We start from the raw sequence: 24,852 nt of genomic DNA on the forward strand, positions 1-24,852 counted from the left end.
TTTAAAAAGCGCAGTGATGATAAACAGAGAACTTCGTGTTTAGTGTCCAAGTGCTCTGACAAGCTCCAGAAGTCGAACAAAATGTCGACCTGTCATATTCACTTCCTTACACGACGACCGTTCTCCAAGGTTTTATTTCGTGTTATTTCAACAAACACTGCTGTTCGGAATTCTAAAGAGTTCTTAAATGCTTTTGGACTCTGTGGAAGCGAGATGTGATGATAGGTAAGATAAAAACTGGGAGATTTTGAGGTCCTTTACATGTGCAACGTTATCATGGTAGAAGAAATAGTGAGTGTCACAGACGGCCGCGAGACTGTAACTATTTCCTTTTTTTATTTGCATCTTTTTCGGCTTTGTTTGTCGTTTAGTCGTCTGCTTTATACGAAATTACGCTGTAGTCCCTTACACTCCTGATAGAGTTCAAAAGAAAATCTTTGCTGGGATACATTTTGATGAACTCTTACAAACTGAAACAGATCATTCCAGTATTCAATTTAATCTTTGAAAGAAATACAAAGTATTTCACGGAGATGCTTTGCAAATCAGCTTTGTGAAAGAATCACTGAGTGTTATATTCAATCAGTAGACAGAGAGAATGAACATCCCATGCTTTAGAAACTGGCTTTGCCAAGTCAGCAGGCCACAAAATTGTTCGCTAAAAATCGCTTTTATTCTTCGTAACATTAACGTTTTGTAAAACATTATCTGATTGTAACTAACCACAGTGAAAACAAAACTTAGACTTAGTTTTTGGATATATGATTATCGGAGAAGAATGTCCAACCTTTTCCGGAATATATCTACAGCATTGGTTTTCGGTAATAACGTTTCTTGTTTGCTCTTTAAAATCATTTAGGACGCAATGTCCAAATGCTGGTTATTTCATCGGCATTTGTCCAAGTGAAAAAGCCATTCTGAGGTAGACGTTTGCATAGAGGCATTAATTAAACTTGGACAACTTTCGTGAGAGTCAGACGTAATATTTGCTAATGGTTGAGGAGTTTGGTTCATAATAATGAGATAACAATCACATTAGCTACCCAAACAATGACAAAACTTCTCGTTCGCGGAAAACGTTCTGGTTAATGGAGCGCCCAGAGATTTGTTCTTCAAAACCGAGGACTATCGTGGGATGAGGCAAGATCGTTTGTATCAGTCTTGAGAACTAGATGGTGTTTCAAATGGGCTTTGTAAACTTTTAAAAAAGCTTCATCAGAGGGCGGAGCCGAGCTATGAATTATGATCATCTGGGGGTGGGACGATGTGGTGTCATAAAGAATGCTTTAATTAGCTTGATAAACAACTATAAACAACTTCGTAGTTGGGGCCATTTTCTACCACAGGAAGTCAAGCCACAAAACGCTTCCAACATCCGTGAGAAACTCATGACTCAGATGGTCAATATCGGCATCTAACAACTAAGACATATCAAATTAACCCAATGTTGTTGGCTTCACTTTAGCAAAGCCTAAATCTTCTTAAACGTTGACTTTCTTTGAACCCATAACCTTTGCGTGCAAATTCAAAGACAAACCAGTTTGTATTTTGTCTACATAGCACTCATCGTATTCTTTCAAATTTTATAGACTAATGAAATGTATAATGAAAACAATATCGATAATTGTGTGGCGGAGTCATCGTGGTCTAATGAAAAAATGCATTTCAGGAAAATTTGGCACATTCTCTGAATAAACAGTTTAAGATTTGAATTTTAAATGTAAAATTTCCTTTGTTAGAAACAGAGAACACCAAAAGACCATTCTGTTTCAGTAAGGTTTACTTCAACAAATTATAGTTTAAACGGAAATCTCACGTATACTTCAAGAGTAATGGAGTGTTTAAATTCCAATTAGCAACTTATGTTTAGGATTGTCAACCGCTAACTTCTCTATTTAATTCCAAGCAGATGTGTTTTTTGTGCCCTGAAAGCTCTTTTCAATTCCATATTCCGGAGCAAAACCTAAATTTTGCTTCTAAGTTAAGGTAAATATATGCGTGATTTTTGCAAACCACAACTTAATGGACATGAAAGGTGCTAGACGGCACAGGAACTACTGATGACCCCTGAGAGGCCTAAGGCTTCTTCATTTACACCAGATGAAAAAAATCGAACGGAGTGATTGAAAAAATGCATTTAATTACTAATTTTCTGTGCAACCTTTTAGTAATATTTCCACTGAACTTCGATTATTAGAACATGGATGATTTCATTTCGTTTTGAAATTAAACTACCACAATTCTTCCACCAAAGGAAAATGGCGTAAGATGCTAAGGCAAGAGTAGATACTGACAGCTTTTGAAGACTAAGCAGCCGATGAAAATGTTGTAGTGAAATGCTTTTTAAACGTTACCTCTGTGTCGCAGACTTTAATTCTAAAGCTAATTTCCTTTCTCTCTCTGTTTTGCAGGCTCGAAATTTCTTTTCATCTAAATAATAGTCATCGGAGGAAGTTGTAAACGTTTCATCGGCAAGATGCAACTGAAATTTCATATTAAAACAGCGAGCTGCATTAAAGTTTATTAGATTTTGAATAACACAGACATTTCTGATGAGCTATGACAAACAACATCTTACTGTCTCAGAACACAATCTCTCCTCTCTGAGTTTGAGAAAACCTTCATTTCCCCGCGTGACAACAAGCATCGTCTGCAACTTCATCAAAAAGCCAACTTTCGTTTCTTTATATCCAGCCAAATAAATTTACCTTCGTTGTGAACAATTAAAATACACACAACGGAGCAGATTCTAGCCTTGCCCATCTATAGCGCATGATTTGTTATAAGTTTTTTTTAAGGTTGCTTTCATTTGAAAATGTGAAGGTTTCAGCTGTTTGTGTGGTTGTCATCAGGAGACGAATACAAACATAAACAAGAATAACTGCCGAAGATTTGGAAAGAATGTTCACATTTTTATTGAAGGTGAAAATGAAAAAATTTAAACAGCTGAGATCTGAGAAACATCTCATCTCTACTGACTGGGAAAATTTTGTTAGGAAGAGTGAAGATATATCAACTAGCGCCGTTTACAGAAAGGATTCATTATTACTAGGAGCACGAGGACAATTTTTCGCTCTCTAAACTTACGCTTTGTTCACAATTCCAAGATTTTTGCTGTTAGATGCATTTTTATTATTTATGAGCAAGTTTTATAAAGTATATAAGATATCAAGTTGCGGAACACTAGAATATGTAAGACAATCCTTCGGTGGTTAATAAACATACAGATTTACACATGTCTCGGCAGCTAATTGTGCGCAATTCGCACAGACTCGCAAAGACATTTTTGTATAATCTTGTAAGAAAACAGAAAATTTTCCAGAATTTTAAATCTCTCACCTCTTGCTGTTTTAAAGCCTTACTTTCGGAACCAGGGAATGAATTGAGTAGCGTCCTCTTTTTTGATCGCGAAGAAAACTCAAAGCAAATCGAGTACGTCCTTGAAAGAACACTTCATAATCTTGCCAAGAATCGCTTTGAGAAACGAAGACCTATCATTATCACTACAAGAAATGATCCTTGGGATTAGAACGAATTCCCAAATCTTCGAACAAAAGACATTTCACATTTGTAAAGTATGTTCTGGGTTCCTTCAGTCAGGTCTACAAGGATTTAACCACCAAAAACGTGGATCCGATTAACGGTAGACAAACAGTGTCGAGACAATGAAGAAGCAGTCTGTTAAGTGGCGTAGTATTGAAAATATTGTGATAAATGATGATGCAAAATACTCAGTTTTCGATTATACTGAAGGGATTAGAATTCGAAAGTAGCGGTCCATTAAGAATCTATCAACGTATGGTTGGTCTGCTGTTTTTTACGTCTTCTGGGTCACTTGCTTGCAATCCTTCAACACGCCATTAAATATCTCCTAAGAAATCCGAAGGACATAAAAAAATTCTTAACAAATTAGAACTTAGATCTAACTCAAGTCTTCCGTGTCGAATATGATTAGAAATACATATCACCCTATGATTTATTGCGATTTTTTTTTTGGCTTCTATGTAAGCTTCCTAAAAACCGTCTTTTAACTTATCGACGAAATTTGGCAGAGTGTAACCCTAGAGTTATGACCTAAGGTCGTCTGGCATCTCACGAAGAATGTTGACATCGAAAATTATAGCACGGACACGATACCCAAAAATCTTCGTGTTAAGTTGAAGCTTGAAGTTTGATCTAGTTTCTCACTAGTAGTTTAATCTAAAATGCTGTTGCGGGGGTTTGAACATGAAAATCTGACGTTTCATTACTGGGTTTAACATGATGTTGATCTTTCTTTGATGTTGGTTTGGTGAATTGTCTACGTCGTGGACCTTTCGACTAAACTTATGTCTATGAGAACATTAGTCAATTTGTCAGCTATGGTGTCAAAAGAAAAAAATGCTTTCCTTCAAAAGATAATTTACTATATCTGAGATTATCCGACGAAAAGCAAAGCTACCATACAAATTAAAAAAAGATGACTTTATGGTTTGAACTGGATGTCTTTTTTCCTGTTGTTATTTTCAGGTTTTGGATTCTCAAATTCAAACAGACTATTTTCACGAGAGAAAAGCGATCCCTGTCGCTGTCACGGGGTTATAAATTGTCGAACCTCTTTCTATTGTTTCGAGAAGTCGTTGATAGCATTTGGAACGAAATGCTTTCAAATCTATTTTTGATCGCTACACTCTGATAAGGTCGCACTATCTCATTGCCCCGGAATTTACATTGGAAACCACATGCAGTCATTTGTGGGTGACGGAGTTAACGCAGAGAGATAAGAACTTATGTTGTTTTGGACTTACTTCTCAGTGTTGCAAAAAGATTACGAGCCTTCAGTCAACAAGCTTCATATTCGCCTTTCCTTCCCATTGGCTTTGTGCTTACTAATAGCTGATTGTGAGGTTACAGTTACGTAATCAGTGCATCTGAGTTTCGTTTTACGGACGGTGTTAAAATTATTAATTATTAGAGCGGTGTCGCTGAAGTTATTCAAATTTGGCAAGGAATCTTGCGCAACCAAAATTCTCCCTCGCTGAAAACGGTTTCATACACATTGTGCTAATGGACCATGATTGTTGTTGTGAGAGACTTAATCGAAAAGCGCTAAAAATATGGGGGCTTTGTTCCTAATGGAAAGAAATATGAGCTGTTTTGGCGGGGAGAGGTTTATCCAAATCACCCGTCACTCGTTGATACGCCCAGTTGTTAGGTACAAAATTTCCTGGTTTTTCGTCTTTCAAACAATTTCGGACAGTTCTATCTGATTTTTGAACGCTTTCGTTCGATTTCGTGCGCTTCCATCCGGCTTCGGACGCTTTCGTCCGATTTCATACGCCTTTATCAGTCCGACAGTGGACGCGATAGTCCGATATCGGATCTCTTCGTCAGTTTCCGGAAGATTCCGTTTGATTTAGGAAGGCTTCGTCCAAGTTTGGACAGTTACGTCCGGTTTTGAACATTTAAGTCCTAAGTAGAATGATTCTGCTTGATTTCGGAAAGATCGATCGCTCCGTGCAATTTTAAATAGCTGCGTCCGATATTTGAAGGTATCCTCGTTTTTGGACGGTTTTGTACGGTTTGCGACTGTTCTGTCCGATTTAACAGGATTTTGCCTGTTTTTGGACGCTTCCTTCACAATATAATGTTTTCACCCGAAACATTCGGATAAGATTAGTCTTCACAATGAGGTCTCTGAAAATAGACTTCTCCATGAGAGACTGTCTATAAATAACTCTACTTGAATCAATATGTTCCAAAACCCCGGTCCAGGAACCTCCCATGTCCTTTCCTGATTGAACTGTTGATATAGTGAATTAAGTCAGTTGATTAAAACCAAAAAGGAAAAAGAGATGATTGAAATCTCCATATTATTTGACAGCTTAAGGCGCTCTAGATAAATGATAAACCTACGAATTTTCTGGACAAGGTTCTTAAAATAACTTTATTTCTCTTAGCGTTATAAAATGTACAAATAATTCTCTAACACTCTTGAAAACACTGAATTCAATTACAAATATTCATCATATCAGTCTAACAATTTTCTTACGGTGGGTTGTAATCGAATGCATTTGACAACTATGGACTTGCATTTTGGTAAGAAAGGCTGGACATTGTTTGGTAGTTATATTTAAACCGCTTGTTGGAGCTTCGAGTTGGAGAAACAAACAAGCTATTTCGAATTATCAATATTGACTCTCCTCCATTCGCATTCAAAACGTGTCCGGCAAGAAAAATGCTAATGGGGAAAGTGTTGATGGGAAGCCTTTTCTCAACCAATCATAACTCGCCTATCAACGCGGTCCGCGTTAGCTCCTCGCAATTTCGGGACGACTGAGAAAGATAATGACGGTATGCGTATATGTATGAGCATGCGCCGTTTGGACGATAATCATGTGCATTCTCGACTCCAGAGCCCACCGTACTGCGGATATGAAAAGGTCATGCGCAACCATGACCTGACGCTCTATTGTCGAGACTGGTAGGCTGCGAAAGTGAGGTAACAATTAAACTTTCGGACTAATTTTTCTATAGTAAATTTCCATATACTTACAAAAACAAATTGCAAATAATAATCCTAAATTTTTGCGATCAGAGCAAAACACGATAAACCAACATGAGAAGCGATCACAAAGTTTTCTTTTAAGTCTGTCGAGACTGCGGTAAGTTCGTTTGAGTCGGCCGCCTTTCATTGGAAATAATATTCGAATGGAATTGTCCTCAATACTCTTGACGTGAATTTCTGATACGTACGGTTATACCATTGATAAAATCTTATATACACTATAAAACTCAATAACATACTTAAAGAGTATATAAGCATCAAACAAATAAGTTGATCCATTAGTTGACGGATAGTTACAAAGGTATATAAAAGTAGATCCAATGTGAAATATGTATGAGGAATTTTTGTGTACTTCTAATTTTTTCTGCCTTAGGAACGGATTGGTTCCCTCCTTGGACTGTCTGAAATTTATTTGACTCTTGCTAGCTTGCATCTGAGAAGTCCTAAAAACGGAATTAAAAGAAACGTTGAATGACGAGTTGATAAGCGAAGTTTCATATTCTGGAAAAAAAAAACTAGCAGAGCCGAACTCTATTCTTGCACATATGTAAGTTAGTTGGCACTCCATTTTTGGATCCCTTCATGCACTCAAGTTCGAATTACGCCTGACTTTTGTACTTCCTTCTCTCCTCCTACTTCTTTGATAGCAAGTTACTTTTCGCGCTTCTCATTGTCAGTACCAAAAGAAATGCTTAGGGTGTAAAGGATCAAAGCTCAAGATTCAAAAGCAGGCAGAAGTGTTCTTGAAAAAGTGTTCTTCAGCGAAGGAACGTCCGACAAACGGATAAAACTTACATCGTCAACGCTTCGCCTACGAATGGGTGATATCAGCCGTCTGCCTGTATCACTGTGATCAGAGGCTAGCGGTGAAGACATGTCCTTGGGCTTTAGTCTCGCAAATTCTCCACTGCTGAACGATGTATGCAACCTTTGCTCCGTGTTGCGAGAGTAACGGCCTGTCAGTGACTCTCCTGAAAAAGACAAAAAGCGATAAACCGCTATCCAACTCGAACTCTGCATGTTTGATTTTTTCCCTTCGAATAAATTTTCCGTTTAGAATGTATTTTTTAAAATTGTTTCTTTATTTACTTAAGGCCGTGTTTCTCGTTTTCGCACCGACGAAACAGCAATTAACTAATCATGAACCCCGTGGATTTCTTCTGTATTAAGTTTCTTTTACGCCGTTTTACAGAACTATCCCAAAACATGTTCCCAGCGGAAATTTCAGTCACTTGAACCGAAAAAGAATTGTTCCGCAAAATATGGTTATGCTCTTGTAAACGATAAATAAATACTTACTGGACGCTGACCCGGTAATATCTCGTTCTTTTCGGCTCGTTTCTTGTAGTAACCTTTCCCTACACAGAGAACGGAAAACCTAAATTAAAGGCCTGTTGTTTTTAAATTAAAGCGGGTTTGTGTACCTTACTCGAGCGTTTCCTATCCCACCCCAACGGTGCGAATGTTGACTCAAGACGTATAATTCTTTAGAACCAGATAATAAACTAGGAAATAACTCTCGAAACACAAGAGGAGTGAGTTGCGGACCGAACTATATTCTTTGCATTCTGCATGGCAAAGATTTCCCAGACAACTCTATCAAAGATTCGATGCAATAACCCACAAACTGAATAAATCACCTTTCAAATTTCTCGTTGGCTAGTTTCTTTTTCAACTTGGCCACTTCGTCTTCAAGTCTCTCAGAAGCTTTTCGTAAAGTGTTGACCTCTTGACGTTGATATGATCTAAAGAGGAAAGGAAATTAAATACCATGGTCTGATATCATTTCCAAGGTTTATCATAGCCTGAGAGACGCTCCAGTCATGAAATATTGATAGTAAATGACGTTTAAAGTAAATGATTTTTTAAAAAAATTATAAGTTCAAAACAAATCAATAGAAAAAAGAAAAAATACAGTTGTTGCAGCGAGTAAACGTTATCGCAGGTATGGGGCTTCGCTGCTTCGCTGCGCGTGCGCTCCGCTATTATATTCCAGGGCCCAGTTGTTAAAAGACCGATTAGTGCTAACCCAGGGTTAAATTTTAATCCAGGTTTCTACATTTCTCTGTTCGAAAGCTGTTTTGGAATAATTTTACCCATTGTTTTTTTTCTGAAATAAAATTTCACACTAACCCCAGATTATCTTAACCCAGCTTTGAACTCGGCCCAGAAGTTTTGTATCAGACAACTGAACAGAACCGAGATCAAACAGAAACCAATTTCATTCGTTGATATTTCGTTCTGAGTGACTGACTCTTCGAATCCAAATTAAAGCATATTAGCTAAAAGGTGAAGTTCGTTTTTCATAGCCTAAGGCTCCCTACCCATCTTAGTTCTCACCTATCTTCGTCTGTTTTTGCCAGTTTGTCCTTCAATCTATCCACTTCTTCCAAAGTTGTTTCTAAAGACTTCTTTCCCACAAACTCCTGTCAAAACAAAAACCGATCTCTCAGCCTCTGTTGTTAGCATGAAATGCTATTGCTCAGACCACCGTCATCGTCATGGAAGACAAGGAAGTGCAAAGGAAATGCAAATAGACGAGGGTGTCTTTCTTCCCTCATTCCTCCTTTCCTGATGCCCATTCCCACGCGGTATAAACTTCTTGTTCTATGTAACCTTCCCTGCTTTAGAAAATCCACGAAGGCGGCCAAACTTTCAACGAGGTAATCGTAAAGCGCACTCTGGTCAAGAAAACCCCTGCATTGCAGGCAACTCGGAACCGAAAATACCTGGAAGAACTCAGAATTATAACCAAGAAGTTTTTAATAAAGTACCTTTTCTCTTTGCTTTGCTAATACTCCTTCTAAACTTCTAACAGTCTCTTTCTCTGAAAACACCTAAACAGAGAACAAAAGAAGATTCATCATGAAATACTATGATGGCGCCTAATCGTACATAGGCTTTTAAAATAACATCATTTTAAGGAAAATCTCTGGTCACAAATGAGACGCAATATAATCTTTGCTTTTCTAGAACATGATCCTTTCAGGTCAAACCTTTTTCCGTAGTGCGTCCGTTTCCATCTTGGCGTCTTCGAGTAATTCCCGCATCTATAGATATTTTTATAATAAGCTCAGTTATGCACGCATTCTGATTGGTTCTCACTTATGATCTATTGGAAGACAGACGTATAGATGACGTCATCATTAAAACTTTTTCCGTATATTTTAATTCTTTATTATATAAAACAAATAGATTCCAAGATTCCAAGAACTTGGAATCTATTTGTTAAATATATTTTTAAAAAAATGCTGACGTACAAAATAATCAAATTGATTCATCATGGTAATTGCGAATCGTTCTCTGTTACGTGAAGTATAAAAGGTTAACACTGAGGAATTTTAACCTGATCATGATCTAAAGATTTTGCAGCCAGTTGCCTGGAGAGAGATTCGCGTGTCTGGTCCAGTTTCATGCAAAGTTCCCTGACTGCTGAAAGATCTTGCATCATACTCTCCTATAAATCAAATAGCCATAAAAACGAAAGGATGAGAATGGTTGTAAAACTTCTTTGAAAACAAATACCAAGATCAACATATCTCTACAAGAAACGGAGAAGAGGCGGTTACTCGTCCCCAGTTCACCAGCCGTTCTTATTGAGCGTTCGACTATGAAAAGGAATCAATTTTAAAAATTCAGGTCTAGGAGTTCGGCAAAAAATCCTAATAGTCCTCAAGGTCTGTGGTATAAATTTTATTTCCGTGCACATAAATACTCACTCTTTGAGGTCCCTCTGCAATCAGTTTGTAGCATAAAGATTGCAGATTTGATAAAAAATAACATTTCTGTTCAACAATCTTAAACATTTTACCACATGAGCGACCTTAAAACCTCAGAGCACGAATTTCGGTTCTTAGAACAAACTGTCCCTTACCTTGGCTTTATTTTTCCTACGATATATTAGTTTATCCAGTAATTAAGAGATTTTCAGGATATTTTGAGTCTCTGCTTGCGCATGCACAGTTATCACCTACCCTATCTTCGTTAGCCAGTCTGACCTGCTCCTCCATCTGCGCCAGTGACCGGGTGAGACTGGACACTTCAATCTCATAGGCTTGATGGGAAGCTCCATACTGATTGGATAATTTAACTGATCATTAAACAAGGGATCACTGGAAGGGCATAACTGTAGAAAGCGGGCGGGGGAAAAGGCCTGGGTTCGAAGGGTTTGTGTGTTTATGTGCCTCGTTGGCTATCCAATGGAATGTAAGCCCACAGGATATGACATTTTGTTCGTTATCACAAGACTGCTTTCATGCACAAAGTGATTGGTTGAAATAAAGATGTTTACGAGGTGTTTCTCAAGTTCCATTTTGAGGTATTGGCCCCAAAGCCTCAAGATCAGTTATTATGGCGAGTTCAGGCAAAACCGCTATCTATACCATATGTATAAAGGGGGTAAGTTTCGGAAAAATCTGTAGTGCAGCGTCGCTGTCGTCGTCGTCGTCGTCGTCTGAGTTGATTAGGTAAATTAGCCACCGTAAGGAGCTTTTAAGTCATATTATAGGTTCGTAAGTCATATTTTAGTTTGCCGATCGTCTTATATCGATTTGACTTTTATTAGGAGGGTTTGTGGCTAACAATGGAACAAGTTTAAATTTTTCGTTTCAACCATATTAGCTTATTTTAGATTAGTCACTAAACATCCAGATGTTATTACAAACGTAGTCGCAAAATCTTTATTTCAGTTTTACAAATAAAACAAAAATTTACTAAAACTTATTTCTCGTAGGATCGTATTTAATTTCGTTAAATTTCTTAAAACGACCTACCATAGTCATTTACAAACCCGTTTGCTTACAACGCACATAAAATTCTGAATCCTAGAGAGCTACAGTTATCATAAACAAAGTAGAAATCGATCTACTATGTAAATAATTAAGACTTATGCTGGCTAATTTTTGTTATCGGTTAGCGGGGTTAGTGTTATGAGTCTATGGGTTACACGTCGGCTCTATTTTACACAACCTAACCAAAATTTTTAATCAGTGAGTGTCATTGCTTACAAGTTATTATTTTGTACTTTTGAAGTTGAAGGAACTAAAAATTTAAAAGGATTACAGAGTATGAAAAAGGTTACGTTTTGTTGTTCTTTTAAAAGATTCTCTTGACGCAAGACCAAAATGTGCGGAAATATTAGGAAAAAGAAAATTACTGAATACATGTACCATTTTAAATCTAGATTACGCTTTGAAATTTAAATAATCAATTAGTCGATTTCAATGAGCGCAATAAATGACAGTTAGTAAAATACTTCATTACTGCCTTTCAACAATTTTCCTAGTTTGGAATTCCCCATTTATGAAATCATTCAATCACAATTGGTAATTCTTTATCAACCTTTTAACCCCTAAGACTGACCAGCTTCTAATTTCTCCTTACATACTCAAGCCTGAATCAAACATTAGGGTCACAAGAATCAAGGAAATTATCACCAACTTATAAAGCTCTTGATTTTTAAACAAATTCTCCTTGTCAGCGCTTCAGGAAATGTATAGAGAACAGTATGGAGAATATACATACTGATGTTAGGATGTAAAGGGTTAAAATTAAGTATGCTTGTCTTTTTCTCATTTCATTTTGGATCAGAAACTTTATAAACAACCAACTACATGCTTAATATTTATAAAAGTTGTCTCCAGTATCTAAAGTTTGATATCAAAATTGAGATTAAATTTTTGCTATTCAGAAATCTCCTCGGATGATAAGCGTGGATGCAATACATTTCTCCTCATCAGTTGTCGTTTATTCCTAAGCGAAACTCTCACCTGATGAAAGATTTCCAAGACAAATTCTGGTTATATTCGGTTAAAGTTTCTTAAGAGACCGTAGTTTCATCCCGTCCCGCAAAGCGAGAATTCTCGAGGGTTGCGTGACAAGACCAAACTATGACTGCCAAATTAGCCAGTAAAAATTTTACTGTCAAAGTTTTCTTAGCAATGGTAATAGAATTTGCTCACGTTTATATAGGAATCTAATCATAAGATATTATTTCTTTAATGTTTATTTATTCACATCCACTACGTAAACAGAATTGTATTTTTTTAGCGTTTGCCGTTGCAATATGAAGCATCGTTATCTTTAAGAATGATGAAATGTTTTTCTATGGGTCAGAAACTAGAATGTAGTACACCTTCTCGCCAATTTCCGCAGCATACAGTCTTGAATATCCTCGTTAAATTCTTTTTATTCCCTTTAAGAGAGGCCTTCCTGTATATTTTTATTATGATTTAAAGAGTATGGTCTGCGCTAGTAGGGAGCTAGTCGCTCAACATAAATTTTATGTGAACCCGAAAGCGAGAAACATGCATAAAATAAATTGTCGTCACCAACCTGTTGTATTTCACTTTCAAGCCTTCGTATTTTATCGCTGAGTTCCATCTCTGAGCGTTCTTTCTGTATTAGTTCCATGTGATAGTTATTTACTTGTCCGGCAGAAGCCTTAGACTCCGAGACAAGTCTCTCCGTTTCACCAGACAGAACTCGGTACTGCCCTAGAAGCTCCTCTTTTTCTTGTTCCTGCGGACAAATGTCAAAATAATGTAGCAATAATCTGGGATTACACTGGGTTTGTTCTACTGCATACAGAAATGATAAAGAAATCCTGGGCCACCCTTTAAACCAGTCAAATGTAAGAATAAAACCAATATGACTTGGTAAGCCGCGTTTTCCCGCGCTTGACTCCACACTGTGATTGGTCTAGAAATCTCATGCTACCATCTAAACCAATAAGATGTAAGAACAAAACCAATATGACTTGGTAAGCCGCATTTTCCCGCTCTTGACTCTACACTATGATTGGTCTAAAATTCCGGCGCCAACCTCAAAAACCAATCAAATGTTAGAGTAAAACTAACACGACTTGGTCACCCGCATTTGACGCCTGTAACACGATTCCTCATCGGCTTTTCCGAAAATTTCCCTTTGTTCTTATTGGCCTATGCGGTCACGTTGAGTTTGGATCCACGACTCTCGATCGAGAGGCGCTTTTTCTCGAATAAAATTTTTAGAATTCATGTTTCTCTTTAGATAAATGGGACGAAAACACTAACAAACACAAAAAACTTACGATATTTTGCTAAAAAGAAGGGGTTTTTTTTAACCAAGATTCAAGGACGTTGTATGGAACAACATTGCTAAGACGATGATCTAACTGTGGTGAACCGACCTTTTGAGCCAGAAGTTCTTCCACTCGAGCCACTTGTCTGGCGTACTCAGCTATTTGTACCTTCAAACTCTCTTGTTCTTCTAAAGCGTCTTGAAGTTGCTGATGAATGGACTGGAAAATAGGCATACCATTTTATCAGTCTGTCCCACAACGAACAAATTCTGAACATCTTTCCCGCTCTAAGGTCAAGGTTTTATTCCTCATAGGGACCCAGAGTTTCCGTTCTTTTATCTGCGATTCACATATCCACCTGGTGATGCCCTTGCTCACTAAAGAGTTCATTGTGGATTAGGCGTAGAACATCACGGGCGAAATCCAAAGGCCTGAGGTTCGATTCTCAGTGGGAACTAAAAATATTTCCTTTACTTACGCTCGCGAAACAACAAGCAACTTTCTTCATCTTTCTCGCTTTTACAGATTTAAAAATTTTTCGCGGGAAATGGCGCGCAGCTAGCCAAAATGGAATGATACCTTTGCGCATACCTGACGTTCGACCGCTGCGTTTACCAGCTAAGTCAATGAGTTGACGGTAAGCCAAACAATGACTAGGTTCAAATGTGACACGTGCCCTGCATACTCAGCTGCTAGGATTAGCAATGCCTCAAGCGTCGCAGTGTCTAAAGAGTTTCGACTGCTTTATTTCTGTCTGCAAGCTATCCATTCCAAAGCCTCGCACTAATTATTGTAAATGAAGTTTAAGCTATATCGAGGCTGTGTCATGGAAAAGCCTGCCTAAGGAGATAAAACAATCTAACTCTCTTAATGAATTCAAATAGAAACTAAAAATAACACACTTTCCAGAGCGATACTATCTACCACTCTCCTTTATATACACGACATCCCTATTAGGCAGGTTTATTGAAATTATTACGAGTAGCTGGCCTTCTGTTAGTTAGTGTAGTTAGCGTCTTTTATCCTTTGAGAATGTACCTGAATGGAAACACTTTTTTTTTTACTTACTTACTTACTCACTCTTGCATGGTTACTCTCTTCACTTACCTGATGTTCCTCAGTCATCGTGTTAAGATCTGCCTGCAGTCGCCTGTTCTCTTTCAAAGCCACTTCTCTCCCTCTTGTCATTTCAGCCAATTCGTCGTCTCTGGAATCTAACTGCCGCCGTAGACTCTTTATTTCTCTATCTTTGAGGCCGCTCTGTTCTAAAGCGTGACTGTTGGTGAGAAGAAAAAGAAAAAAACATAAAGTATGAAATTTTGTTTTGCCGACTTTACCTCGCCGAGTGCGTTGAAGGTGGAGACAAGGCGGCCTTACGGTTAGCGGGCTGAGCTCTTAGAAGAGAGGTCTGGGTTCGAGACCTGACCGGGTCGTTGTGACGTGTTCTTGGGTAGGACACTCTACTCTCACCATGCCTCTCTCCACCCAGGACTGCAAATGGTTATGATTAGGGAAACCTGGCCAAAAACTGGGGGGTAACCTGAGTTGGACTAGCATCCCATTTAGGGGGGTGGGGGTGGGGGTGGGGGTGGGGGTGGGGGGAGAGAACTCTTCCAGTTACTTAAAGCTACAGAAACCGAAATAAGCTTTGAATTAATGGTCCTCTTTGTTTTGACTACAGACTTAACTAGCTCTTCTACTTCGTTAAATCAGTTTATATCATGAAAAAGCATCGCAGAATACCTCAACTGGGCCTCGACATCTTCCATGTTCATCTTTAACTCGCTCTCAGCTTTCTCCTAAAGGCAATGAAAGAAAAATTACACAGTGATAAACTAGCAATTGCAGGACCATACATTTTTTATAGTCGTTGTTTTTGACACCTTCCCATCATTTCATTTTTTTATTCTCCTCGAGCAGTCACCACCTTCAAATTCGTCGCTAAAGGAACTGACTAATTACAACGAGGTATTTCGATATCAAAGGTATTGTTGTCCATTGAATAAATTTATCGTTCACGTAATCATGAATAACGATTTTCACGTGGTTCGCAAATCTCGACAGATTCAGCTGCGAGATCTGAGGCACGGGAATAAAGTGTTGGCTTCTCTTGCCGCGACACGCGAAGTACTGGAATATTTACTGAGATTACATTGTAATAAGATTCAGGAAGATTGCAGAACGATTGGTTGAAGCTGTCAATATAAATAAATCTTACCTCATCACCATCAATGTATGTTTTAAGATAATTTAGCGAGTGTAACGCTGCTAACCACGCCATTGAAGACACAAATGTTCAAGAAACAAGTGAAATCGAAAGATCTAAACTATTCCTTTGTCCTCTGTGGTTTCTGGAACTCTGTTGATATCGCTTTTCAAAACAACGCTTTCTTTGAATAATAATTCTCTAGTACCGTTCATACACTTCTTCTATAACAGTTAAAAAGTAACTCAGCAAGTACAACTATAGTTCGATAGTGTCACCAATTGCTACGACGTAGTAATTTCGCGAACAAAAGAGACATCGAAAATTATTGTAACTACAGAAGCACCTTGGAAATTGTGCAATTAACAACCCGGCGTTGTTTGACAAGAAAGTCAACAAAAAGAACGCCTCATGCCAGAAATTCTTTTGTGGATTGTCTTGGGCAAACAATTAGTTTGTCTTTATTGGAACCGGAAAAAAAACCCATTATGTACACCCTAGTATCAGTATGCATATTCTCCATACTGTTTTGTATGCAATTCGTAAGTTGCTGACAAGGAGAATTTGTTGTCAAACTAACCAGCTGTATTTTCTTGGCCTCCATTTGAATGATCTCTTCCGTTTTCTCGTCCACTTGCTGTTGTAGGTCATCTCTCTCACGATCCAATGATTTCAGACTGGCTTTTATCTCGGCAGTTTCAAAACTCTGCTCTTCATTTCTCTTCTCAATTTCCTCTAGAGAGACGAAAAAAATTAGCGTCTAATAAGAAAAATGGTAATTTTTTAACTCTCTTGTCAACTAAATAGAAAGAGGGAAAATCGGAGTTTCCCACAAGAAATTAGCCCCAAATTTTCGGATACCGCGCTCTGCCCCACCACTGAGCCACAGATAACTATCAACGCTAAAGCAGGTCTTTTTAAGTTTCTCGACGAAAGGAGTTTTGCATGTTGCTAGGATCAGCACAACATCACGCAAATAAAAAGAATGAGGAAAACATTTTTCATTCCACATATTCGCTTGGTATGTACGAGTTTAGTAAAGATTTTTCTCTGTGAGAGAACATCAGAAGGCAAAACCGGAAGATCTGAGGTTATTATCCTCGTAGCGAACTGAGGTTTTCTTTTTGCTAAACCCTTGTGACAAACTTGTTTGTGATCTCTCAAAATGTTGTAGCATACCGACCTAATCTACGCTCCAACTGAGCACATTTCTCTTCAGATGCTTGTAGCTCCCCTGCCTTCCTGTTCAATCTCCTTTCCCTGTCTTCCGCTGTGCGATTAGCTTGATCAGCGGTTAGCTGTACCTTGTTGACCTCGGATTCAAGTTCTAGGGCCGAGTCCTTTGCCATGGAGAGCTGGGCCGAGGTCTGTTTCAATTGGTCCTCGAGGTTGGCCACCATGTTTCTTAGAGACGTCACTCGAGCGTGCATCTCGTTCCTATCTGCCTCTACCTGATGTCGAGGATAATTAATTTATAATGTAACAAATTAGTAACAAATAACGAATTCTATCGTCGAGGAGAAGACAAAAATCGGCTTCCCCACAAAAACTTGCCTTTTCCAACATGGATTCCAGTCGCTCTATTTTATCTTCATATCGGCGTCTTTCTTGTAGACTGCTTTCCTGAGAGGCCTGAAAAAACGATATGAAACTTATTGCATCTTAATTCCTACTGAGATAAATTTTAGGCTTTCTTCATTTTCGACATAGCTACAAACCTTAAGCTTGTCCTCTAGATTGTCAAGTTGAGTATTGGTGCGTCGAAGATCAGCTAGTGCCGCGTCTCTCTCAGACTCCACTCGTAACAAAACAGCGGAGGCTGCTCGAGAGGGTGAAGGAGACCGGGCTTGAGACACCTGACGGCGCAGTCTTTGGATTTCGTCCGTGGCCTGGAAAGAGTAAATACACATTTTTGTGTGCTCTCTTTGGAGGGAATTTCTATTACGTCTCCAAAGTCATCTTTGGCATTGCACTTTTTGCTCCAATGAACTTACAACTCGCGCCACCTTCTCGATTAATTAGGTACAAAACAATTCAAACCAATTGCGACTTGAGCACTAGTAGGATCGTGCCCCCGTACGTGAGACCACTTACACGTTCTCATTTTGAGCCCTCATAATCGAAAAAAAGCATCGCTAACCTGCTCGTAAAGGAGTTGAATATTGTCCCTGTCTTGCGTCAGTGTTTTCACATTCTCTTGAATCTAAAATTGACAAAGGCGATATTGAACAACCGTACAACTATACAACAACTGTACAACTTACATCATATCTCTCACAAGGCAACCTTTAGACTGGCAAAGTCTGAATGCAAAAATGACGTGCGTAACTCATCGTGATTTCTGTTGCGGAAGCAGTATTGGTACTTCCCCTGGATGAGATACTAGTCCATCATAGAGTAACCCAAGGCCCACACTCGTACCCCGTTGCTTCTTCTTATTCCACGAGTGATTTATCGGGACAGGAAGGTTTCAGCAAACTCGCGTTTCATCAGGGGAATCCACTTTTCCCCCTCCTTCCCAAGTGATTTTGCACGCACCATCCCCTTCCCAGATTCCTTTGCAGACAGAAAAAAAGTGAGTACGAGTCTGCCAAAGCCGTCAACCAGCATACCCTTTGTGACGAGAAGAACCGAGAACCGCGTCTTGTGCAATGATCTAGACAGGGTGTAACCCTTTTTTACCCAAACATCCACACTGATCTCTAAACATTTCCTCGAGTGCTGACAAGAATGTTTCAATAACGAGCTTCTTCAGTAGGTAATCATTTCCTTTATTCTCATGACCTTAAGCGCGATTCAGGGGTGATTTCGAAATGAGGAATTAGATGCTAGTCACTCCTAGGGGTCAGAGGGTTGAACAAAGACCTACAGTGTTTCGATCGGATTCAAGGGCACATACATTCTATCACTAAGTCTAGCACTATTTTTAAGCAACAGTATAACAATATATCATAATTCCACACCTCTGTGAGATGTTTTTCGAATTTTTCTACTAATGACTGGAGTTCATCTCTCTCTCTCCTCAAACGGTTCACTTCGCTGGGGCTGTCACGTGATACCTGGAACAACATAAGAAAAGGATTAGTGAAAATCTGGGTGAAGACCACATCGATGATCTACCTTCTCGATCAATAAAATCATGACAAAATCCATGACATAACATGACATGACATGACAAGCGTGGTTGGTTAAAAGCAGCCCGATTAAGGCACTTACAGGACAATGCAGGCGTTAATTACGCTTCTTACTTAACAGTACCATTCTCTTAAGCTTGTCGTGATGTTTTCCTTGTATTTCGCTGATGAAATTTCTTTGATTCTGGTTTGGCGACCCAATCGAAAAGTGGACTAAATAAAGTAGGTGAACATAATACCCTTTCTCTTGTCGGAGGTGACATTAATACGCTCTTCTCCTTCATATTTCTAAGAAGTTCACATTCTCGTTTGTAAAAGTCTCTCTCCTCCTGCAAAAGTTGTGTCATGCTCTCTAGATGTCCAATCGTCTACAAATACAATACAATATTTCAAAAGAGCCTTCAATGAATCAGCGATTTCTAGGGACAATTTTCAAACAAATGCGGGAATTAATTCAAGATCACGTTTGTTTTGCTCCACTTTGCTTCGTAACTGGTCCACAACAAATATAGCACAAACCAATCGCGTCTTGGCCACCTGTGTGTTTTCCCGCGCTTCTAATAGTTTGCGCGTTGTATCATTGAATTCTCATTGGCTCCTACTGACATTTTCTAGTGTTTTGATTGGCTATTGAGAATACTTTGGGATTGATTTCCCGGATTTTGACCTTTGCTCTGATTAGCTGCGGTGGTCACTTTGGAATTGGTTTTGATTAAAACTCAAAGGAGTGACCTAGCTCACAGGATCTCACCTTTCCTTTACTCTTGCTTCCTTTGCGGTTTGAAGGAGGCGAAGCGGAGAGTCGTTTCCTCATCATGCCTTGAAGAGTTTCACATTCTCCTTTGTAGTAATCTCTCTCCTTCTCTAACGTTTTCACTAGCGATTCTATCTTGGAGGGAGACTGACGGAACGAAAGGTTTGGTTTAATTCACTTGAAGATAATTTCACAAGCACTCGAAACAGACGCAAGTGACAAGCGTAAGAGAGATTTAACAAAATTTAAAATAATATGAAAAAGAAACAACAGCAAGATTGAAAGTAAGATAAAAAGTCAAAAAAAGGAAAAGAAAACACAGACAAGTTCCATCACTTTGCTCGCACTTGTGTCTCTAGCCTTCGTCGAGAAAAATCACTTAGTCGGTTACTATAGCTGGATCATTCAGCAGTTTTATTTAGTTTTTGATCTGGAAACAACTCCTACGCTGATCGCACAAACAAGGCTGAAACCCGTGTATGTTTATCAATGAGTTGCCTAGTAACCCTTCTTAACTTACAGCCAATAAGACAAATCTTGGAAGAAAGAAGTTAGCAATTAATTGTACCTTGTCTCGACTTTTCTTAGGCTTCACAGACTTGGTTAACTTAAGTCTCTCTAGATCCATGACAAGCTCCCTCTCTGAATAAACAACAACAAAAAAACATTATCATCATTCACACGGCACAACATTAGTATGTGATAAAACACACCAACTGGCCATCAGTCTTGTTCAATTTCAGGCTCAAGAGGTATTTGTGACAATTATTGTCAACAATGCCTTACATTGTTCATGAACAGCTCTCTTTGATTGAATATCATAATTAAATTATACCAAAACCAAAGTAATCACTGACAAAAGCCAATTAGCGGAAAGGAAAACACCTTTAAGAGCAGATGAGAACTCAAAGTTACAATGCTTAAAGCACGAGTATCCAAGCCATGGTTTTAGTTTTGCATCTGATTGGTTGAGAGTGTGGGGCAAGTTTTCTTGACCACTCACAGAGTAAAGTAAAACAAAAACAAAGTAATCCCAGATGATGGGATTACTTGTGACCCTCAATTGGAGATTACTCCAACAACAACATGTAATCAGGGTATTGGCGTTTTGCTCTCAGGTAAGACACTTTACCCTCACAGTATCTCTCCTCACACAGGCCTGAGTATAATGGGACATCAGACTGTTGGTAAAGGAGCTAAATGTTGCAATAACTTCAGCAATTAAATTTTACACTTGCTGTGTGCTAGCATCTCTTACAAACAAAAAAAATAAAAATCCCCAGTCTTCGCAACCCAGACTGAAGAGAATTTCACTATCGAGAAAATAAGTTATAAAAAAATTTTATACCATTAATGGTGAGCTGGGCATTTCTCTCTGACAGACGTTTCCTCTCCTTGTCAGATTTATCCAGTAAGTCTGTGACATGATGCACATCTTGTTCAGCATTTTCCATAAGCACAGCCAGGCGCTCGTTTTCTTCCATCAGGCGTTGACGTTCCTAAAAGCAAAGAAAGAAATGAGCAAAGTAATAATTATTGTAAAATACAATCCTAAAAAGAGACCTAGGTCAAAACCTTGAACCCTTTGCACTCTAATGTCAGTATGCATATTCTCCAGCAAGCAAATAATGAGAATACTTAGTATTTGTTATCTTGATTTACCACCAAATTCTTGTAACTAATTTACAAGGAAATGTGCAGCAGCTAGAGGGGAGAATTAACAATCAGATCTTGGGAGTTAAAGGGTAAAGCAGGGGGTACTTCAGGAACAAACAGCTGGTGAGAATGCCAGCACTGATGCTTCTGGAGCATACTGACACCTGAGCATTTGGGATCCAACCCACCTTTCTGAGCTCCTGCATCTCTGTTCTATGGGTCCCTTCTTGATGTTGAAGATTGTTAAGAACAGCCTGAAAAGATCCAAAGACCATTATTAGATGAAATTCAATTTACCAGTAAAATAGTATCAACTGAGGGAGATTCAAAAATTTAAAATTTGCCAATGAAACCTTTGTATCTGACAACTCTGATTGTATGGCAATGACATCTCTCTCTTTATCGTGCTCAACTTGTCTGGAAAGTCTGTTGAGATCTTTAAGCTCCAGAAGAAGATCAGCATTTGTTGCTTCAAGCTCATTGGCTCGCCTGGTTGCCTCAACTTTCTGGTCGACTGTATCTTTTAATTGCTTTTCTAAGTCATGATTGGCCTGCTGCAGATAATCCACCTGATAGAAACATAAGAAATGGCAGGCTGAATTAAGTCTTAAATTCCCAAGATCTGACTGTTCATTCTCCTCTCTAGCTGCTACACATTTCCTTGCAAGTTGGTTATGAGAATTTGGTGTTAGATCAACAAGGAAATGTGTATAGCGAGAGAGTAGAATTAACACTGATATATTATATCAACATAAGGAACTACATGCACTACTCTTCATAAGAGGTGCCTGGGTTCTTTAACATCCCCTGCAGAAGACGGGGGTTACATTTTATTGTCCTTATCCAAGAAGACAAAAATGGCCAACCATTTGCAGATGTCATAGCAAAGGCAGCAGAGTCTCTCCTGCCTTTGCTATGGCATCGGTTCTTTAAAAGCCTTAACTGTTGGTCCCAACCTGAGCTAACCATGCAGTGGTGTCTTACTCAGAGAGCACAACAAATTGGCCAGATTGGGCTCAAACTCAAACCCTGTAATCTTTAGTTGAACTTGTCAGCGACCAGGACAACACATCTGTCAAACACCCCAAAGCTGAGATTGTACATAAATACCTGAACATTTAGATGAGCCACAACTCTTTCACTGCTGTCTTTTTTACTATCTCTAAGGACTGCATCCACAGGACGCCCACCATCCAGCAGCTGGTTCAACCTCTCAATTTCTTTATCACGAGACTCCACCTAAAAAAATTTTTTTTTGTGTGTTAAAAATTGGTTATTATAATAAATACAAAGGCAAGATCATCCCTTAAATGAAAAAGGACACAATTGAGATATGATCCAAAACCTTTTAAGGCTCTCAAGGCACCTTGTCAATAACTTACAAATATTCATCTTTACAACTATAAAAACTTGTTTTTTTCCATGCAACTTCGTCAAATTTCTCTCATCAAGTTTTGACTGACATCTTTTATTAAATGACAGTATATCTGTGCTATAACAATTCTCAATTGTGTGAAATATAATTTTGGCACCTAGCATTTACATAGCCACTCAAAATAATATGCAGAAGGCAGAGTAAATATTTCATTCAAACATCCAAGCTATTATCTATGTAAAGTTAAACAATATTTCAATTTCATTGTTAATTTTCAATTCACCTTGAAAATTTAAGAGAAAAAAAAGCAGGTGACATTGAGCAAGCTTTCAATTATGATAATTCTGAGATATGAGATGGTTCTATTTTTGAGTGACTTATATGAAAGGTGAAAATTCAAAGAACAATTTAATAGCCTGATGTTTTGAATGATTGAGAGTTATGTCAGAGGTGTGCAAATTAAAACAAATCCAGCCATTGAAATAATCCATAATGACATAAGCCATATATTGCAAAGTGTAAATCATACGAGAGTTTCTAAATCAATTATAAATCGCCACTAATTCAACACAAGCTAGAAGTGTTAATTACTAGCATCTACAACAACTTGAAAGGTTAGCTAAAATTAAACCTGTAAATCTCAGATCGCAGAAAATAAAACGAAAGGAAAATAGATAAAGACAAAATGAATGTCTGCAATGCAGAAAAAATCTCCGGTTATTTCGCTTCTACATGCTAAATTTTTAAATCAATATTCTGCCGATTGCTTCCGGAAGTCACTGCACTTGAAAGTTGTACCTGTTTCCGAAGACTCTTGTTCCGTCTCTCAGTGCTCGATTTCTCGTCCTGAAGTTGCGACACTTGAGCTTGCAGATCCTCTATTCTTGTATCAGCCACGTTTAACAAGTCTGCTACATAGGGATCGTGTACATCATCTGCCTTGTCGTTCAGATCACGAGCAGGAGAAACCATGCTTTCAATATCCATACGTTGTCGACGGAGTGGTATTTGTTTCCTTCGTCCACCTGGAGTTTCGACAACTGCATGCAAATTTTTCTCCTGTAAGTCCTGTATCCTTTCAGTTTTCGACTTGTTTTCCTTTTCCAAAGCCTTAACTTTATGCACATATTGTGTATTTAAAAATTTCAGGTCCGCATTTTCATGTTCTAACTTTCGGACGCTGGTTTTCAGATCTCTGATAACCTGATCAGTTTCTTCTCGTAATTTTATGAGCTGCAGGTGAAGCTCATTGTTTTCTTTCACCAGTTTTGCATTATCACTTCTATATGGCTCCACATTATCTTCGTAAACTGTCCTTTCCTTCTCTTGCTTTCCCAGTTGAAGTTTAACATTTTTTAGGCTCTCTGTCGTATGAACAAGATCGCTAAACAACTTCTCCACTAAAGGAACAGATTCAATCCCCAAAGCTTGCCTGTAGCCAAGCTGATCTAAACGCTTTCTGAGCGTGGTAAACTTTCTTTCCGTCATTTCTGAAGACTATAATGACTTCCCTACTCAGCTCCTCACATCCTTCGACCGAAGTCAAGGAAATTTCCGTAAAATGTCATGTTCAGAGGAAAACCGTTAGTGATAGTTAAATCGCGGGTTCAAAGACAGCGTCCTAACAACCGCACGAGAGAGCATGCGTGACATTCAAATTTGCCTCTGTTTGTAGCAGGCCCAGGGAGAATTCATTCCATCATCAAAATTGTATATATAAAGATCTTCGTTCGCGGACATGTATGAATGAAACGAGTAGAAAATGAAGGCAAATTAAAAAAAAAAAAAAAAAAAAAAAAAGATTAACAGTTATTCGAACATATGCATGTTTTAAAACATGTGAAAAAGGAATCACAACATATATTTCAAAATATTGCGGTTCATGCATTGTGGTTTAGGATTAAGATAATTAGCACAAAATGTGCTAAGTAAATTCTGAACAAACTTATTTAAATTCGCAAAAGTTATTCGTCGTGTTGAAGGAGTAAAATTTTGAAGCACTTCCATATCAACCTCAAAATCGACGAAAAATATGTGTATCTTATTCTAAGCTTAAAAAGAGTCCCAAATAAAATTCTAGTCAATATTTTTTATGTCGTTTTATCTTTAACGTATGAAAT

The 24,852-nt window shown here is 38.3% G+C and overlaps 1 protein-coding gene and 1 long non-coding RNA gene across 3 annotated transcripts; one reads left to right on the forward strand and one right to left on the reverse strand.

Annotated features, from left to right (window-relative positions):
- The first annotated feature begins 85 nt into the window (after nt 1-85).
- LOC149034941 (uncharacterized) lies at nt 86-2,523 on the forward strand. Its single transcript, XR_016182654.1, has 3 exons — nt 86-225; nt 1,910-1,986; nt 2,412-2,523. It is a non-coding gene; the product is annotated as an uncharacterized LOC149034941 (long non-coding RNA).
- A 3,375-nt stretch (nt 2,524-5,898) lies between these two features.
- On the reverse strand, nt 5,899-24,512 carry LOC113673175 (centrosomal protein of 135 kDa-like). 2 transcript variants are annotated; one of them, XM_089192879.1, is made up of 27 exons: nt 23,531-24,512; nt 22,468-22,596; nt 21,711-21,926; nt 21,546-21,611; nt 21,050-21,200; nt 20,270-20,343; nt 19,699-19,848; nt 19,187-19,315; nt 18,777-18,872; nt 17,954-18,016; nt 17,532-17,702; nt 17,368-17,445; nt 16,997-17,264; nt 16,394-16,548; nt 15,351-15,406; nt 14,715-14,883; nt 13,716-13,826; nt 12,881-13,066; nt 10,522-10,620; nt 9,894-10,004; nt 9,544-9,597; nt 9,322-9,384; nt 8,888-8,973; nt 8,188-8,292; nt 7,847-7,905; nt 7,343-7,518; nt 5,899-6,990 (listed from the first exon to the last, which is right to left on the reverse strand). In XM_089192879.1, the coding sequence occupies exons 1-27, from the start codon at nt 24,218-24,220 to the stop codon at nt 6,970-6,972; spliced, it is 3,732 nt and encodes a 1,243-aa protein (XP_089049005.1). In that variant the 5' UTR covers nt 24,221-24,512; the 3' UTR covers nt 5,899-6,969. The 2 variants fall into 2 exon arrangements, with proteins under 2 accessions (XP_089049005.1, XP_089049006.1); XM_089192880.1 differs by lacking the exons at nt 5,899-6,990; nt 7,343-7,518; nt 7,847-7,905; ... (4 more) ...; nt 9,894-10,004; nt 10,522-10,620 and adding an exon at nt 11,201-12,315.
- Between the last annotated feature and the right edge of the window lie 340 nt (nt 24,513-24,852).

This window comes from Pocillopora damicornis, chromosome 13 (assembly GCF_964200805.1).
Source record: "Pocillopora damicornis chromosome 13, jaPocDami1.2, whole genome shotgun sequence".
Lineage (NCBI taxonomy): Eukaryota > Metazoa > Cnidaria > Anthozoa > Scleractinia > Pocilloporidae > Pocillopora > Pocillopora damicornis.

Excerpts from the sequence above, each read along its gene's own strand:
- LOC113673175 (XM_089192879.1), bottom strand. The coding sequence starts at position 24,220 with ATGACGGAAAGAAAGTTTACCACGCTCAGAAAGCGTTTAGATCAGCTT. Across the intron at positions 19,849-20,269 it reads CTAAGAAAAGTCGAGACAAG|TCTCCCTCCAAGATAGAATC; the intron begins GTACAATTAATT and ends TCGTTCCGTCAG. Across the intron at positions 8,293-8,887 it reads GCAAAAACAGACGAAGATAG|ATCATATCAACGTCAAGAGG; the intron begins GTGAGAACTAAG and ends TTTCCTCTTTAG.